General features: G+C 64.6%; 1 protein-coding gene across 1 annotated transcript; it reads left to right on the top strand.

Annotated features, from left to right (window-relative positions):
• Positions 1-1,445: 1,445 nt before the first annotated feature.
• On the top strand, positions 1,446-15,880 carry TIMMDC1 (translocase of inner mitochondrial membrane domain containing 1). The gene is made up of 9 exons (XM_039914342.1): positions 1,446-1,724; positions 5,412-5,593; positions 6,867-7,032; positions 9,109-9,197; positions 10,602-10,669; positions 10,890-10,968; positions 11,317-11,427; positions 13,926-14,189; positions 14,965-15,880. The coding sequence occupies exons 1-8, from the start codon at positions 1,446-1,448 to the stop codon at positions 14,074-14,076; spliced, it is 1,125 nt and encodes a 374-aa protein (XP_039770276.1). The 3' UTR covers positions 14,077-14,189; positions 14,965-15,880.
• Positions 15,881-16,223: the final 343 nt, after the last annotated feature.

Raw genomic sequence — 16,223 nt, 5'->3', positions numbered from 1 at the left:
TTCGCCTCCCCTCTGCTAAGCCCCCTTTCCCTCTGCTCCTCCCCTCAGCGCTGCGCTCATTTGTCTACATTTTTATGACCCTATTTATTTTGTTAATGTGGTGTCCATCCCCTTCATTCTATTTATTGCTATTGTTTTTGTCCTTCTGTCTCCCCCCCACCCCGTTACAGCCCGTCACAGGGCAGGGATGGTCTCCATCCGTTGCCCAATTGGCCATTCCAAGCGCTCGGTGCAGTGCTCCGCACAGATTTAAGCGCTCAGTAAAGAGAAGCAGCGTGGCTCGGTGGAAAGAGCCCCGGCTTGGGAGTCGGAGGTCACGGGTTCGAATCCCACCTCTGCCACTTGTCAGCTGGGTGACTGTGGGCAAGTCACTCCTCTGTGCCTCAGTGACCTCATCTGTAAAAGGGGGAGGAAGACTGGGAGCCTCATGTGGGACAACCTGATGAGCCTGTATACACCAGCGCTTAGAACGGTGCTTTACACAGAGTAAGCGCTTAACAAATACCAACATTATTATTATTATTATTATTCTCTGTGCCTCAGTTACCTCATCTGTAAAATGGGGGTTAAGACTGAGCCTCATGTGGGACAACCCGATTACCCTGTATAGCCCAGCGCTTAGAACAGTGCTCTGTACATAGTAAGCACTTAACAAATACCAAGATGATGATGATTATTATTCTCTGTGCCTCAGTTACCTCATCTGTAAAATGGGGACTAAGACTGTGAGCCGCATGTGGGACAACCCGATTACCCTGTATAGCCCAGCGCTTAGAACAGTGCTCTGTACATAGTAAGCGCTTAACAAATACCAAGATGATTATTATTATTATTCTCTGTGCCTCAGTTACCTCATCTGTAAAATGGGGATTAAGACTGTGAGCCTCATGTGGGACAACCTGATTACTCTGTATACCCCAGCGCTTAGAACAGTGCTCTGTACATAGTAAGCGCTTAACAAATAACATTATTAAATCCTAAATACTTGATTCTATTTATTTGCTGTTGTCTTAATGAGATGTTCATCTCCTGGAGTCTATTTATTGCTATTGTTCTTGTCTGTCCGTCTCCCCGGCTTAGACCGTGAGCCCGTCAAAGGGCAGGGACTGTCTCTATCTGTCCATTCCAAGCGCTTAGTCCAGTGCGCTGCACATAGTAAGCGCTCAATAAATACTATTCATTCATTCATTCATTCAATAGTATTTATTGAGCGCTTACTATGTGCAGAGCACTGTACTGTTGAATGAATGAATCTGTCAAATGGGGATGAAGACTGGGAGCCCCACGTGGGACCTCCTGATCACCCTGTCTCTCCCCCAGCGCTTAGAACAGTGCTCTGCACATAGTAAGCGCTTAACAAATAGCAACATCATGAAAGGCGATTGAATGAATGAATGCTTCGTCGCCCCGGCAACCGCGCCGCGCATGCGCTCTGAGAGGGGAGGATGGCGGGGGAGGGTGGGTGCGCATGCGCCCTGAGAAGGGAGGAGGGCGGGGGGGAGTGCGCATGCGCTCTGAGAAGGGAGGAGGGCGGGGGGGAGTGCGCATGCGCCGGTCCTTCAGGCAGCCGGGCGGCCTCTGCGGCGCCTCCGTCGAAGGAGGCGAGCGGGGACGTGGCGGCCGAGGGGACGGTCGGTCGGTCGGTCGGTCGGTCGGTCGGTCGGTCGGTCGGTGGTCGATCGGTCGGTCCGCTCTCAGGTGAAGCGGCTCCGGAGACACGTGAGGTGGGGTCGCCGCGCGCCCCCCGCCCCCGCTCCAGGCCCGGCCGGCCTGACCACCCTTGGCCTCTCCCGTCATCCCCCGCGCGCCCCACTTCCGGTGGGGCCGGTCCTGAGGGGGCAGAAGGAGGGTGGCGCCATTTGTTAAGCCGCTCACGCTGTCAACTAGTGATGGAATTATTATTATTACCCCATCACTAGATGGTAATTGTTAAGCGCTTACTATGTGCAAAGCACTGGGGGGGGATACAGAGGTCATGAGTTCGAATCCCGGCCCTGCCCCATGTCAGCTGTGTGACTGGGCAAGTCACTTCTCTGGGCCTCAGTTACCTCATATAATAATAATAATAATAATGTTGGTATTTGTTAAGCGCTTACTATGTGCAGAACACTGTTCTAAGCGCTGGGGTAGGCACAGGGGAATCAGGTTGTCCCACGTGGGGCTCACAGTCTTCATCCCCATTTTACAGTTGAGGGAACTGAGGCTCAGAGAAGTGAAGTGACTGGCCCACAGTCACACAGCTGACAAGTGGCAGAGCCGGGATTCGAACTCATGACCTCTGACTCCAAAGCCCAGGCTCTTTCCACTGAGCCACGCTGCTTCATCTGTCTACCTTGTGCCCACCCCAGCGCTTAGAACAGTGCTCGGCACATAGTAAGCGCTTAACAAATACCAACATTATAGAACAGTGCTCGGCACATAGTAAGCGCTTAACAAATCCCAACATTATTATTAAACTGGGGATTTACCGGGAGCCTCACGGGGGACCACCTGATGACCCTGGATCTCCCCCAGCGCTTAGAACAGTGCTCTGCACATAGTAGGCGCTTAACAAATACCAACATTATAGAACAGTGCTCTGCACATAGTAAGCGCTTAACAAATCCCAACATTATTATTAAACTGGGGATTTACCGGGAGCCTCACGGGGGACCACCTGATGACCCTGGATCTCCCCCAGCGCTTAGAACAGTGCCCTGCACATAGTAGGCGCTTAACAAATACCAACATCTTATTAAATTATTATACAAAGTCATCAACCCAGTGGGGCTTAGTCTTTATCCCCATTTTCCAGATGAGGGGACTGAGGCCCAGAGAATAATGTTGGTATTTGTTAAGCGCTTACTACGTGCAGAGCCCTGTTCTAAGCGCCGGGTTGGATCCAGGGTCATCAGGTTGTCCCACGTGAGGCTCACAGTTAATCCCAATTTGACAGATGAGGGAACTGAGGCACAGAAAAGTGAAGTGACTGGCCCAAAGTCACCCAGCTGCCAGGTGGCGGGGGCGGGATTGGAACCCACGACCTCTGACTCCCAAGCCCGGGCTCTTCCCCGCTGATGAGGGAATTGAGGCACAGAGATGATAATTCTTACCGATTTGTCCATCCCAAGCGCTTAGTCCGGTGCTCCGCACATAGTAAGCGCTCAATAAATCCTATTGGATGGATGAATAATAATAATGAGAAGGATAATAATGTGCATTACCTATTACCCAGTTGTAAGTGTAATAACATATGTGGGACATCCTGATGGCCCTGCTGACCACCTGATGACCCTGGATCTCCCCCCAGCGCTTAGAACAGTGCTCTGCACATAGTAAGCGCTTAACAAATACCGACGTTATCATTATTATTATTAGAACAGTGCTTGGCACCTAGTAAGCGCTTAACAAATACCAACATCATCCTCCTCATCACGGCTCCCGAAGCAGCGTGGCAGAGTGTGCTGGGTGACCTTGGACAAGTCATTTCACCGCTCTGGGCCTCGGTTTCTTCATCCGGAAAATGGGGATCGGGCCCGGCAGCCCCACGTCGGACAGAGACCGGATCCAACCCGATCCGCGTGCATCCACCCCAGCGCTCAGTGACGATGATTGTACTACGTGCCGAGCACCGCTCTAAGCACCGGGCTCGACAGCGGGTCGTCAGGTCGCCCCACGCGGAGCTCCCGGTTTTGATCCCCATTTTGCGGAGGAGGCGACCGAGGCCCAGAGACGTCGAAGGCTTCCCGGAGGAGACGTGCTTATGATGATGATGATGATGATGACGACGACGGTTTCTGTTAAGCGCCCGCTCTGTGCCGAGCACTGTTCTAAGCACTGGGGGAGATAGGAGGGTAAGGAGGTTGTCCCCCGTGGGGGCCCAGATTTCTTCATCCCCCTTTTTAAGATGAGGAGTTAAGTGAGCTGGACGGTGGGATGCGGAGAGTGAGGGAGGGAAGGCCGGGGGCGGGCTGGGGCGGGAGGGAGGGGGCCGGGTGGCTGCGTGCGCGAGAAAGTACAAAGCGAACAAATGATGCGGTTTTTACTCTCGCGGGCAGGGGTTCGAATCCCGGCTCTGCCTCTTGTCAGTTGTGTGACGGTGGGCCGGTCACGTCACTTCCCGGGGCCTCGGTGCCCTCATCTGGAAAATGGGGGTGAAGACCGTGAGCCTCACGGGGGACCACCTGGCGACCCCGCATCTCCCCCAGCGCTTAGAACGGCGCTCGGCACCTAGTAAGCGCCTAGCAAATACCAACATCGTTATTATTCCTCTCAAAATATTTTCACGTGCCGGGGGAAGGTCAGTCCGGGCCTCGGCACGTAGCAGCAATGACATCGAGGATTCCCCTCCCCGTTCCCCTTCTCCCTCCGCTCTTCCCCCTTCCCCTCCCCGCAGCACTGATGTATGTTTCTATATATTATTTATTGCTCTATTTATCTCATTGACGATGTGTGTATATCTCTGATTCTATCCGTCTTGACGATCCTGCCGTCAGACTACTCGTTCCGTTCTGCCGCCCGCCTCGCCCTTCTGGACCGTGAGCCCGTTGTCGGGTGGGGACGGTCTCCGTCCGTCGCCGGACTGGACTTTCCAAGCGCTCAGTCCGGTGCCCCGCGCGCAGTAAGCGCTCGATGAATACGACCGAGTGAAGGGACAGACACCAATGAGTGAATGACGGCAGTTCACAGGCGGACAGGGACCGCGTCCGGCCTCATTCCCTTGCCAGCCGCCCCAGCGTTTGGCACGTGATAAGCGCGTGACAGATACCCGGTTTAAAGAGAAAGGCGGGGAGGGGGCCGGGGGCTGCCCCCCGACCTTTCATTCATCCATTCAGTAGCATTTATCGAGCGCTTACTCTGTGCGGAGCACTGGACTAAGCGCTTGGAACGGACAAATCGGCAACAGATAGAGACGGGCCCTGCCCTCCGACGGGCTCACGGTCCAGTGGGGGGAGACGGACGGACGAGAACGATGGCGACGAATAGAGTCGAGGGGACGAGCATCTCGTTAAAACGATAGCAAATAAATAGAATCAGGGTGATGCACATCTCGTTAAACAAAATAAATAGGGTGGTGAAGATGTATTCGGTTGAGCGGACGAGTACGGTGCTGACCTCTGACCTTTCCCCCTAATAATAATAGCAACGTTAAGCACTTACTACGTGCAGAGCGCCGTTCTAAGCGCTGGGAGAGATACAGGGTCATCAGGTGGTCCCCCGTGAGGCTCCCAGTCTTCATCCCCGTTTTCCAGATGAGGTCACTGAGGCGCAGAGAGGTGAAGTGACTTGGCCGCGGTCCCCCAGCTGACAAGGGGCAGAGCCGGGATCCGAACCCACGACCTCTGACTCCCAAGCCCGGGCTCCTTCCGCTGAGCCCCGCTGCTTCTCCCAATGTTCCGACCCTCCCGCCCGGCCCTTCCCGGGGTGCCTAGGTGAGGGATGGCGACCCCCCGGAGGGTCTCCTGAAGCGGTGGTCCCGGGAGCGGCGCCCGCCCCTGCCCCGAGTGTCCGCCCAAGAAGACCCCGACCCGCCGCCTCCGCCTCCGCGCTGCATCCGGCCCCCGAGCATCCCCGACTCCGGCTGGGGCCGCCTCAGGGCCCTCTTCGACCGAGAGTAAGCGCGGCGCGCGGCGCGACGTCCGGCGCGGCCCGGCGGAGACGACCGTGGCGGCGTCCGGTGACTAACGAGGCTCCCGACGGTCGTTGGTAAAGCGCTTCCTCTGTGCCCGGCGCTGGACGAGGCGCCGGGGTAGGCACGAGGGAATCGGGTTGGACGCGGTCCCCGTCGTTCGCTCCGTCGAATCTGTCGAGCGCTTACAACGTGCAGAGCGCCGGACTGAGCGCCGGGAACGCAAGGTTCGGCGGCAGAATTGTCCCGTGTGGGGCTCCCGCCGTTAATCCCCATTTTGCAGATAGTGGTCACCGAGGCCCGGAGAGGTTAGATGACTTGCCCAGGGTCACACCGCAGACACGCGGCGGAGCCTGGATTAGAACCCAGGTCCTCCTGACTCCCCGGAGCCACGCCGCCCCTCTAATTCCCGCTCTGCCGATCGCTCGCCGTGTGACCTTGGGGAAGGCACTTCGCCTCTCTGGGCCTCAGTTTCCTCAAATGTCAAACGGCGGGGGAGGTCAAGCGTCATTCTCCCTCCAACTGAAGTCACGGTCTCTGTCCCCATTTTCCAGATGAGGTAACCGAGGCCCGGGGAAGGGAAGTGACTTGCCCGGGGTCACCCGGCGGACGAGCGACGGAGCCGGGATCAGAGGGTCGTGACCTCGGGACGCCCGGGCTCCGTCCGCCGGGTCGAGGCGATCCGCCGTGGCTCAGCGGAAAGAGCCCGGGCCTGGGAGTCAGAGGTCGCGGGTTCTAATCCCGGCTCTGCCGCCTGCCTGCCGGGTGACCTTGGGCAGGTCACTCGCCTTCTCGGTGCTTCACTTCCCTCATCCGTCAAATGGGGATGAAGACTGCGATCCCCCCGTGGGACCACCCGACGTCCCCGCATCTCCCCCGACGCTTAGAACGGTGCTCGGCACGTAGCAGGCGCTTCACGGATGCCAACGTTATTATTATCATCATCGCCTTCTCTGGGCCTCGGTTCCCTCCTCTGTCAGATGGGGGTGGAGACCGTGAGCCCCCCCGTGGGCCAACCCGATGACCTCGGACCTCTCCCCCCAGCCCTTAGAACAGCGCTCGGCACGTAGCGAGCGCTTCCCGAATCCCAACGTCGTCATCGCCTCGGGGCCGAGGCGAATCTCGGGGTCCGGGGCCGACCCGTCGGGGGGGAGGAGGCCGGGGGCGGGCGGTGGATGCGGGTTCGGGGAGCGCGGGGGCGGCGGCGGGGGGGGGGGGGGCGGGTCTCAGCGCGGCGTCCCCCACGTCCGCGCCTCAGCGACACGGAGCCGGTGCCGGAGGAGCTGGAGAACGTCTGCAAAGCGGCGGCGGCGGGGGCGATCGTCGGCTGGGCCTACGGCGGCCTGCCCGCCTTCTTCCAAGCCAAGCAGCGCTACATCGAGCAGAGCCACGCGGAGATCTACCACAGCCGGCTGGACGCGGTGGTAGGCCCCGCGGGAGAGTTTCGATCGTCGCGGCGTCCGCTAAGCGCCCACCGTGTGCCGGGCGCTCCGCTCGGCGCCGGGGTGGACGCGGACGGACCGGGTCGGGCGCGGTCCCGTGTGGGGCTCGGCGTCTCCCGCCCCGTTTTACGGGCGAAGTAACCGAGGCCGGGGGGAGGGGAGCGACTTGCCGGAGGTCACGCAGCTGACGGGGGGGGGGGGGGGCCGGGATTAGAACCCGGGACCCTCCCGGGCCCGTGGTCCGTCCACCGGGCCACGCTGCCTCTTTGAAATAAATAAAAACGGTGGTATCTGTTAAGCGCTTACTATGTGCCGAGCCCCGTCCCGAGCCCCGGGGGAGATACGCGGTCGTCGGGTTGTCCCCCGTGGGGCTCCCGGGCTTCATCCCCATTTTCCGGATGAGGGGACTGAGGCCCAGAGGAGTGAAGTGACTCGCCCCGAGTCGCGCCGCCGGCGAGCGGCGGAGCCGGGATTAGAACCCACGACCTCCGACTCCCGAGCCCGGGCTCTTGGCGCCGAGCCACGCTGCTTTTAGACCGTGAGCCCGTCGTGGGGCGGGGATTGTCGGGCTCGGTTGCCGAATCGTACACCCCAGGCGCTCGGTCCGGTGCTCTGCACACAGCAAGCGCTCGATAAATCCGACGGCACGACCGCTCCCCCTCCGGCGGAGGCCAGATCCGGGGTCCGGCGGGGGAGTTTTAACGCAAGCAACGGCCCCCGGAAGCGGCGCGGCCCAGCGGGTGGGGCCCGGGAGTCGGAGGACCTGGGTTCTGATCCCGGCTCCGCCACTGTCCCGCTGGGCGACCTCGGGCGAGCCTCTCGACTCCTCCGTGCCTCATTTTCCTCAACCGCGCGGAGGGGGATTCGATCCCTCTCCCGTCTCTGACGCGGGGCTCCGTGTGGGAGCGGGACGGAGTCCGACCCCATCAGCTCGTAACCGGAACTGCGGTGTTCCTTTCGGCGCGGCGTCACCTGTCCGCCGTGTGACCTCGGGCCAGTCCCTTCACGTCTCTGGGCCTCAGTTCCCTCATCTGTAAAATGGGGATTGAAGACTGGGAGCCCCACGTGGGACGAGCTGATCACCTTGGATCTGCCCCAGCGCCTGGGACCGCGCCTGGCGCACATACTGAGCGCCGAACAAATGCCGGCGCGGCCCGGTGGAAAGAGCCCGGGCTTGGGAGTCCGAGGTCACGGGTTCGGATGCCGGCTCTGCCGCTCGGCAGCTGGGTGACCGGGGGCGAGTCGCTTCACTTCTCCGGGCCTCGGTGACCTCATCTGGAAAATGGGGATAAACCGCGAGCCCCACGTGGGACGACCCGCTCGCTCTGTATCCTCCCCAGCGCTTAGAACGGGGCTCCGCACGTAGTAAGCGCTTAACAGATACCAACGTCGTTATTACTGTCGTCATTATTATACAAGCAAATGGAGTCTCGGACACAGCCCCGTCGCCTGTGGGGCTCACGGTCTTAGTCCTTCTTCGTAACAGTAGTGACGTTGGCATTTGTTAAGCGCTTACGATGTGCAGAGCACTGTTCTAAGCGCTGGGGGAGATACGGGGGAATGAGGTTCATTCATTCGTTCATTCAGTTGTATTGATTGAGCGCTAAGTGGGTGCCGAGCACTGTACTAAGCGTTTGGAACGGGGCAGTCCGGCAACAGGTCGCGACCATCCCTGCCCGGCGACGGGCCGCCCGGCGGACGAGTGGCGGAGCCGGGGTTAGATGAGGGAAACGAGGCGCGGAGGTGATGACGGTGGTGCGAAACGTCCTGATGTGTATCGTTCCTGCATTCGGTGGCATTTACCGAGCGCTTCCCATGGGCGGAGCACCGGACTGAGCGCTTGGAACGTACAGGCGGGCAAAAGACAGAGACGGGCCTTGTGTTGTCGCCTACGGCCGCGTCCGACCCGAGCCGCCCGTATCCGCCCCGGCGCTCGGCGCGGCGCCTGGGGCGTAGTGAACGCCTAGCGGGTCCCGTGAGAAGGGGAGACACCGAGTACCTACGGCGGGAGGTAGGTACTCGGGACAGACCCCCCCCCCCGCCTCTGTCTCCCCGCAGCAATCCGCCCACCGCGTGGCCCTGCGGGGCTTCCTCCGCTACGGCTGGCGTTGGAGCTGGAGGACCGCCGCCTTCGTCGCCATCTTCAAGTGAGGGCCGCCCGGCCGGGGGACGGGACGGGACACCCCCACGCGGGCCCGCGGGGTGGGAAGCAGCGAAGGCGGGTCGGGCCCGGGACTCGCAAGGGCGTGGGCCCTAATCCCGCCACCCGTCTGCTGGGTGACCCGTCTGCTGGTTCTGTTTCGTCGTCCGTCTCCCTCCCTTCTCAACGAGGGTAACGTCGGTACCTGTTAAGCGCCTACCGTGTGCAGAGCGCCGTTCTAAGCGCTGGGGGAGATACGGGGTCACCGGGCCGTCCCCCGTGAGGCTCGCGGCCGATCCCCGTTTTACGGATGAGGTCGCTGAGGCCCAGAGACGTGAAGGGACGTGCCCACGGTCACCCGGCTGACGGGTGGCGGAGCGGGGATTCGAACCCACGACCTTCGACTCCCCAGCCCGGGCTCTTTCCCACTGAGCCCCGCTGCTGCTGCTGCTTGACCCCCGAGCTCGTGGTTGGGTAGGGCTCGTCTCTACCTGTTGCCGAATTGGACTTTCCAAGCGTCCGGTAGCGTGCTCTGCGCGCAGTCGGCGTTCAATAAATACGTTCGAGTGAACGAATGAGTGAGAAGGGCAAGGGTTCTAATCCCGGCTCCGCCACCCGTCTGCTGGGTGACCCGTCTCCTGGTTTCGTCTCGTTGTCCGTCTCCCCCGCCTTCGAGGCCCCGAGCCCGCCGTTGGGTAGGGCTCGTCTCCGTCCGATGCCGAGTCGGACTTTCCGAGCGCTTAGCGCAGCGCTCGGCGCCCAGGAAGCGCTCGGTAAGTACGATGGAACGAGTCAGTACGGTCGAAAGCATCGAATGAACGACCCGGGATAAGCCACGTCGCTTCTCGGGGCCTCGGTTCCCTCATCGGGAAAATGGGGATCGAGACGGGGAGCCCCGGGCGGGACGGGGACCGCGGCCAAACCGGCGTCTACCCTGGCGCTTGATACGGTGCCCGGCCAGTGGAATCGATCGAGCGCTCACAGCGTGACGATGACGAGCTCGTAGCGGGCAGGGAACGTGTCTGCTCATTCTGTTGGACTCTTCCAGGCGCATAGCGCGGTGCCGACCGGACAGCGTTATTCGTCACACGATCATCCCGTGGCGAGCGCTCGATAAATATCACTGGTTGCGGGGCGCTGTACCGAGCGCCCCGGGCGGGTACAGTATAGCAGAGTCGGCAGACGTGTTCTCCGCCCGCGGCGAGCTTCCCGTCCGGAGGGCCACGCCGTGAGCGCTTCGCAGATACCGTTTTAAAAAACTGAAGCCCCGGCCGCCCCCCGAGCCCCAGCGCCCGGGGGCCGGCCGGGGGTGTCTCCCGCGCGCCTGCCGGGCGCGGAGGTCTGTGCCGGACGCCCCTCTGGGAGCGGGGCCTCGCGGGGCACTTCTGACTCCCCCACGCTTCGCCCGCAGCTCGGTGAGCACCGCCCTGACCGTCTATCGGGACAAGGACGCCCTGAGCCACTCCGTCGTGGCGGGAGGTGAGAGCGTCTCGCGCCGGGCCCGCGCGTCCCCGCGGGCCTCCCCCTCCCCGCCGCCGGCCCTCGGTCTCTCTCCCCTGGAGGAGGCGGCACCGCCCGCCCGGGCAACGGAGAGGGCGCCCCGGAGGGCCGGGGGGGTGGGGGGGACCGGGCCCTCCCCGGACGCCCCCCCCCCCCACCCCCCCCCCGCGGACCCGTCTCTCGTCCGGTTGCGTTTCAGGGGTGACGGGCAGCCTGTTCCGGATGCGGCTGGGCCCGGCCGGCCTGGCGGGCGGCGGCGTGTTCGGGGCCCTGCTGGGGTGAGTGGGGCCGGCGGCGAAGGGCCGGGGTCGTCCGCCGTCGTCGTCCCCGTCGAGACCGAGGGCCCGCCGCGGGCCGAGCGGCCCGGCCCCTCTCTGCCTTCCTCCAGAACGCCCCCTGCCCGCCTCCCCCCGCCCCGGGAGCGCCCAGACGGGCCCCGATCCCGCGTCCGCCCACCCCGTCCCCCCGTAACCTTGGGGGCGCCCGGACGCTTCCTCGCGAACCTCGGGACGGGGCAGCGTGGCCGGCACCCCGCGGTCACCTGCCCCTCGGCCGTGTCCCCCACCCCGGGCGGCGGGCCCCGTGCCCCGGTCTCCCTCGGCCAGCCCTCCCGCTCGCCTCGGCAGCGCCCTGGCCGGAGGCCTGCTGATGGCCGTGCAGAAGCTGTACGGGGAGACGGCGTGGGAGAGACGGCAGAGGGAACGGCGGGAACTGTACCAGCTCAAGGTGGAAGAATGGTGAGCCCGCCGACCCCTTCGGCCCCCCCCGCGCCCCCCCCCGCGCCCTCCCGCGCCCCGGGCTTAGGACGGCGCTCCGCACGCGGCGAGCGCTCAGCGAAGACCGCGGGTGGTTTGGGAGTTTGGAAGACGCGAACCGTAGAGCCGTCGTGACGATATTCGTCGAGCCGCGGCCCGTCCAAAGCGCTCGGGAAGGCAGACGTGATTACGGGACCGCCGATTCCGTTGAAGGGCGCTCTCCCGAGTGCTCAGTACAGCGCTCCGCACGTGGTAAGCGCTCAATGGATCCCACTGACCGACTGACAGCACCAGACGGGCCCTTCCCACGAGAAGCCGACTCTCCGACGAGGGATGAAGATGGGAAAACAGTCGGACGGAGTGGGACGGGGATGTGAATGACGTACAGCCGAGCACGCGCCAGGGCCCGGGCGGCGCGGCCCTCCGTCCGCGCGTGTTCATCGAGCGCTTACTGTGTGCGGAGCGCCCGGAAAGTACGATTCGGACAGGGGCGGTCCCGACAGCGGGCTCGCGGTCCGGAAGGGCGGAGACGGACGACGGAACGAGCGAAGGGGCGTCGGAGCGGCCATACGGACAGATAGAACTATAGATGTTTACGCGCCATTAATGAGATGAGTAGAATAATGCGTGCACGGAGACACGGCCCGAGGGACCGTTTCCGGCCTGATTCAGCTGTACCCGCCCCGGTGCCCAGGATAGTGCTCGGCACAGAGAAAGCAAGCTAGAAATACCATTTGAAAAACAAAACGGGGGGCGGGGCGGGGGCGCCCGGGGCCCCCGGGACTCCGAACGGGCTTCCGGGGCGGGGGGCGGTCCGGCTTTGAAGATGGGGAGCTGTGGTCTGTCGGTTTGAGACTGAGGATTGTTGGGGTTCCGTCATTCGGCTCGCCTCAGAGAGCCCCACCCCTCCCCATTTTGCTGCCCTGGTCTTTTGTTCTGCTTGGTAAGTTAAGCGCTTACTGCGAAGCGCCGGGGCAGGCGCCCGCCCGTCGGGCGGGACGCGGTCCGTCTCCCCCTTCACGGCCGGGGGGACGGAGGCCCAGGGGAGTGAGGCGACCTCCCCGGGGCGGCACGGCAGACGGGCGGCGGAGCCCGGAATCGAACCCGGGTCCTTCTGACTCCCGGGCCCGGGCTCCGGCCTCCGGGCCGCGTCGCTTTCCCGGTCCCTCCCCCCCCCCCCCCCCCCCCCCCGGGCTCCCGGACGGTAGAGCCCCCCGGAACTCGGGGGCCGGCTGGGGAAGGGGCTCCCCCCCCGCCCCGAGAGAGGGCGCGAGAGGGAGACGGGTCTGTGGAGAGGCGGGAGAAGCCCCCCGCCGCCCCCCCGCCGGGGCCGAGGCCCGTCCGAAGCCGTCTCGGCGTATTTTTCCTCGGGTCCCTCACCGGGTCGCTCGGCCCGGGGTGGGTGATGATGGCGTGTGTTAAGCGCTTACTGTGCTCCGATGATAATAATAACAACGTTGGTATCCGTTAAGCGCCCGCCCCGTGCCGAGCACCGTTCTGAGCGCCGGGGGAGATCCGGGGGCGTCAGGTCGTCCCACGTGAGGCTCGCAGGCTTCATCCCCATTCGACAGAGGAGGGGAGTGAAGTGACTCGCCCACGGTCACACGGCTGACAGGCGGCAGAGCGGGCGATCGAACCCATGACCTCCGACCCCCAAGCCTGGGCTCTTTCCACTGAGCCAGGCGGCTTCTCTAATTTGGTATTTGTTGAGCGCTTCCTATGCGCGGGGCACCGTTCTAAGCGCTGGGGGAGATACAGGATAATCAGCTTGTCCCACACGAGGCTCCCAGTCTTCACCCCCCCGTTTTACAGATGAGGGAACTGAGGCCCAGAGAAGTGAAGTGACCTCATGATGATAAGAACGCCGGTATCCGTGAAGCGCCCACCGCGTGCCGAGCACCGTTCTAAGCGCTGGGGTGGACACGGGGGAATCGGGTCGTCCCACGTGGGGCTCCCGGTCTTCATCCCCATTTTCCAGATGAGGGAGCTGGGGCCCCGAGAAGTGAAGCGACTCGCCCGAGGTCACAGGGCTGACCGGTGGCGGAGCCGGGATGCGAACCCGTGACCGCGGACTCCCAGGCCCGGGCTCCTTCCGCCGAGCCACGCTGCTTGTCCGAGCGCCGGCGCGGAGGCCGGAAGTGTCCCCGTCCGGCCCCGACGGGAGACGGCACGGCGGCGTGGCCGGAGCCCGGGCCTCGGGGGGGGCCGGAAGGTCACGGGTCCGAATCCCGGCCGCGCCGCCGGTCCGCGGGGCGGCCTCGGGCGAGTCGCTTCTCCGGGCCTCGGTCGCCTCGTCCGGAGGACGGGGATGGAGCCCCACGTGGGGCGGGGACCGCCGACCCCGTCTGGCCGGGTCCGCCCCGCCGCCTCGTACGGCCCGCGGCGCGTAGTAAGCGCCGAGCTGTCCCGGTCGCTGATTCCCGCTGTCCTCTCCGTCCCCGGTCCCGCCGGCCCCGCGTCCCCCCCCCGCCCCGCCGCAGGAGGTCCCGGCTGCGGGTCACCCACACGCTCGCCGAGGAGATGGAGACGGCCCTGCGGGAGAAGCGGTCGGAGGAGGACATCCGGAAGATCGAGGCGCTGCTGGAGCTCCCCAGGAACCCGCCCCCGGCGGGGGCGGCGGAAGAAACCTAGCCCCGTCGCGGGACCCGGTGGCCGGCCCGGGCCCGTGCGGGGGCGGGGACGGGACCGGCCGGCGGGTGGTGGCTCCGGGGCCGCCGGGGGCCCCGCGACAGGAGAGGGTTCAGGTGACGCCCCGCCCCGGTGAGCGGGACGGCCCCGTCGAACCTCTCGGCCGGCGGGGCGCCGGGTCCCCGGCCGGGCCTCTCCCCTCCCACCGCGACCGGAACGAAACTGCCCGTCCGATTTCCTTTATGAAAAGCCTGTTTCCCGTCGACCGTCGGGGCGGGGGTCCCGGGGGGCGGGGGGCGGCTCGGTGCGTCCCGGGGCGGCGGTCCGGGCGTGGGGGGCGGGCCCCTCCTCCCGGCTCGGCCCGCCCGCCGGGAGGAGGGTCCGAAGCCGCGGGGCCGACCCGGGGCCTCGGCCGGCGGGGGATTGGAACCGGGGGTGGGAGGTGCCCGGGATTTTCCGGCTCAGCCGACGTCGGGGCCGGAGGGAAGGGCGGGGGCCGGCGGGGCCCCGCGCGTAGGAGGAGCTCGACGGATATCCCCCCCCCCCCGATGGATCGATGGGACGTGCCCCCCGCGGCGGGCGGGAGACCGGCACCCCCTGAACCCACCGAGGCCTCCTTCCTCCCCCCCGCCGCCGGGAGGGAGGCGCGGGGCGGCCCGCGCGTCTCCGGCCCGGGCCCCGGTCCCGAGAGCGGCGGCGGGCGCTCGGACCCGTCGGTTCCGAGCGCCCGTCCCGCGCGCGGCCCGCGGTCCGACTCGTTCCCGCTGCTCAGATGAGGAAACCGAGGCCCGGGGAGGCGATCCCTGTTAGGGAAAGGGCTGGATCGGACACTCGGCGGGGAAGTACGTTCAGTTTCCCCGGCGCGTTTTGAGGGGTCTTTTTTTTTTTCAGCGGTATCGAGCCCCCGTCGGTCATTCGGTCGTATTCATCGGGCCGCTCAGCGGGTGCGGAGCACGGCGCCGAACGCTCGGGAGGTACGATTCAGCGACGGATCGAGACGGCCCCCGACCTCCCGGGGCTCGAGGCCTGGAAGGGAGGAGTCTGGAAGGGCGGGCCTACGGTGCACCGAGCCCCGTGAGAGACGCCGAAGTAGATCCGGGTCTGTCGGGTCGGACGTAGTCCTTACCCCACGTGGGGAGCGCGGTCCGAGGCGGCGCCCGGTGGGTTTGATCCCCCGTGCGCAGATGAGGGGGCCGAGGCGCAGGCAAGTGTCTCGCCTAAGGACACGCAGCAGGAAGTCGGCAGAGGCGGGATTAAAACGCGGCTCCTCCGACGCCCGGGCCCGGGCTCCCTCCGCCGGGCCACGCCGCTTCTCTTTTGTCTCATTCTCGGTGAGAAGCCTGGGCCCCGGCCAGAGAGGAAATCGAACTCCTCTCCGCTCCTCCGTGTCCGCCTTCCCCCGCCGAGCCTCTTCCCTTTACTTCCCGGCGACCCCGCTCCCCGCCGTCCTGCCGACGGAGCGGGCGGGGTATCCCGCGGGGAAGCCGGACTCGCCCGCGCCCTGCCCGGACCGCGCGGGAGCGGGGCGGTGGCTCGCTTTCGGGTTTTCCCCAGTTTCTCTCGGGTCCCGTCCTCCCGTCCGTCGGGTTTTTTCTCCCTCGCTTTCCCCAAGTCAGAGCGAAACCCCGGATGGTTCCCCCGGCCCCCTCCCGGGTCGAGCGTTCTCTCACGGAGGTCTCCCCCGGCCTGCCGGCGACCAGCGGATCCAGCCCGATGGGGCCCCGGGCGGAGACGGGGAAGGCTGGGTGATTTTTGGATGTTAGAAATATTTTCGGCGGGGGTTTCCCCTCCTTCCTCTGCGGTGAAAGGTCTGGAGTTTCCTTGGGTAACTCGCGCCGGGCCCGGGTTCCCTCAAAACCCTTTCGGATTCCCGTCTCTTCCGAGAGACCTTGGGTTCGGTTCTCGTCTCCCCCTCCTCACGTCTCCCCCCCCCCCCCAGCCGCCGTCTCAACCCCGCCCTCCCACCGAAGGCCCCCGGGACCCCCACGCGGCGCTTTTAATAACGGTATCGTTAAGCGCTCACTACGTGGCGGGCCCTGCGCGGAGCGCCGGGGTAGATACGAGATCGGCGGGGCTCGCGGCCTAAGGCGCGGGGGGGGGGGGGTGGGGTGGGACGGGGCGTCGAACGCTCGCCGTGCGGATAAGGGAAC

This window comes from Ornithorhynchus anatinus, chromosome 16, assembly GCF_004115215.2.
Source record: "Ornithorhynchus anatinus isolate Pmale09 chromosome 16, mOrnAna1.pri.v4, whole genome shotgun sequence".
Taxonomy (NCBI): domain Eukaryota; kingdom Metazoa; phylum Chordata; class Mammalia; order Monotremata; family Ornithorhynchidae; genus Ornithorhynchus; species Ornithorhynchus anatinus.
Note: the sequence above shows the minus strand (reverse complement) of the source record. Positions and strands in the feature narration are given on the sequence as shown.

What these genes read in the sequence shown, in the direction of transcription:
- TIMMDC1 (XM_039914342.1), top strand. Translation starts at nt 1,446, where the DNA reads ATGGCGGGGGAGGGTGGGTGCGCATGCGCCCTGAGAAGGGAGGAGGGC. An exon ending in CGGCTCCGGAGACACGTGAG is followed by an intron (nt 1,725 to 5,411) that starts GTGGGGTCGCCG and finishes CGGGGTGCCTAG; the next exon opens with GTGAGGGATGGCGACCCCCC. An exon ending in GTGTTCGGGGCCCTGCTGGG is followed by an intron (nt 10,969 to 11,316) that starts GTGAGTGGGGCC and finishes TCGCCTCGGCAG; the next exon opens with CGCCCTGGCCGGAGGCCTGC.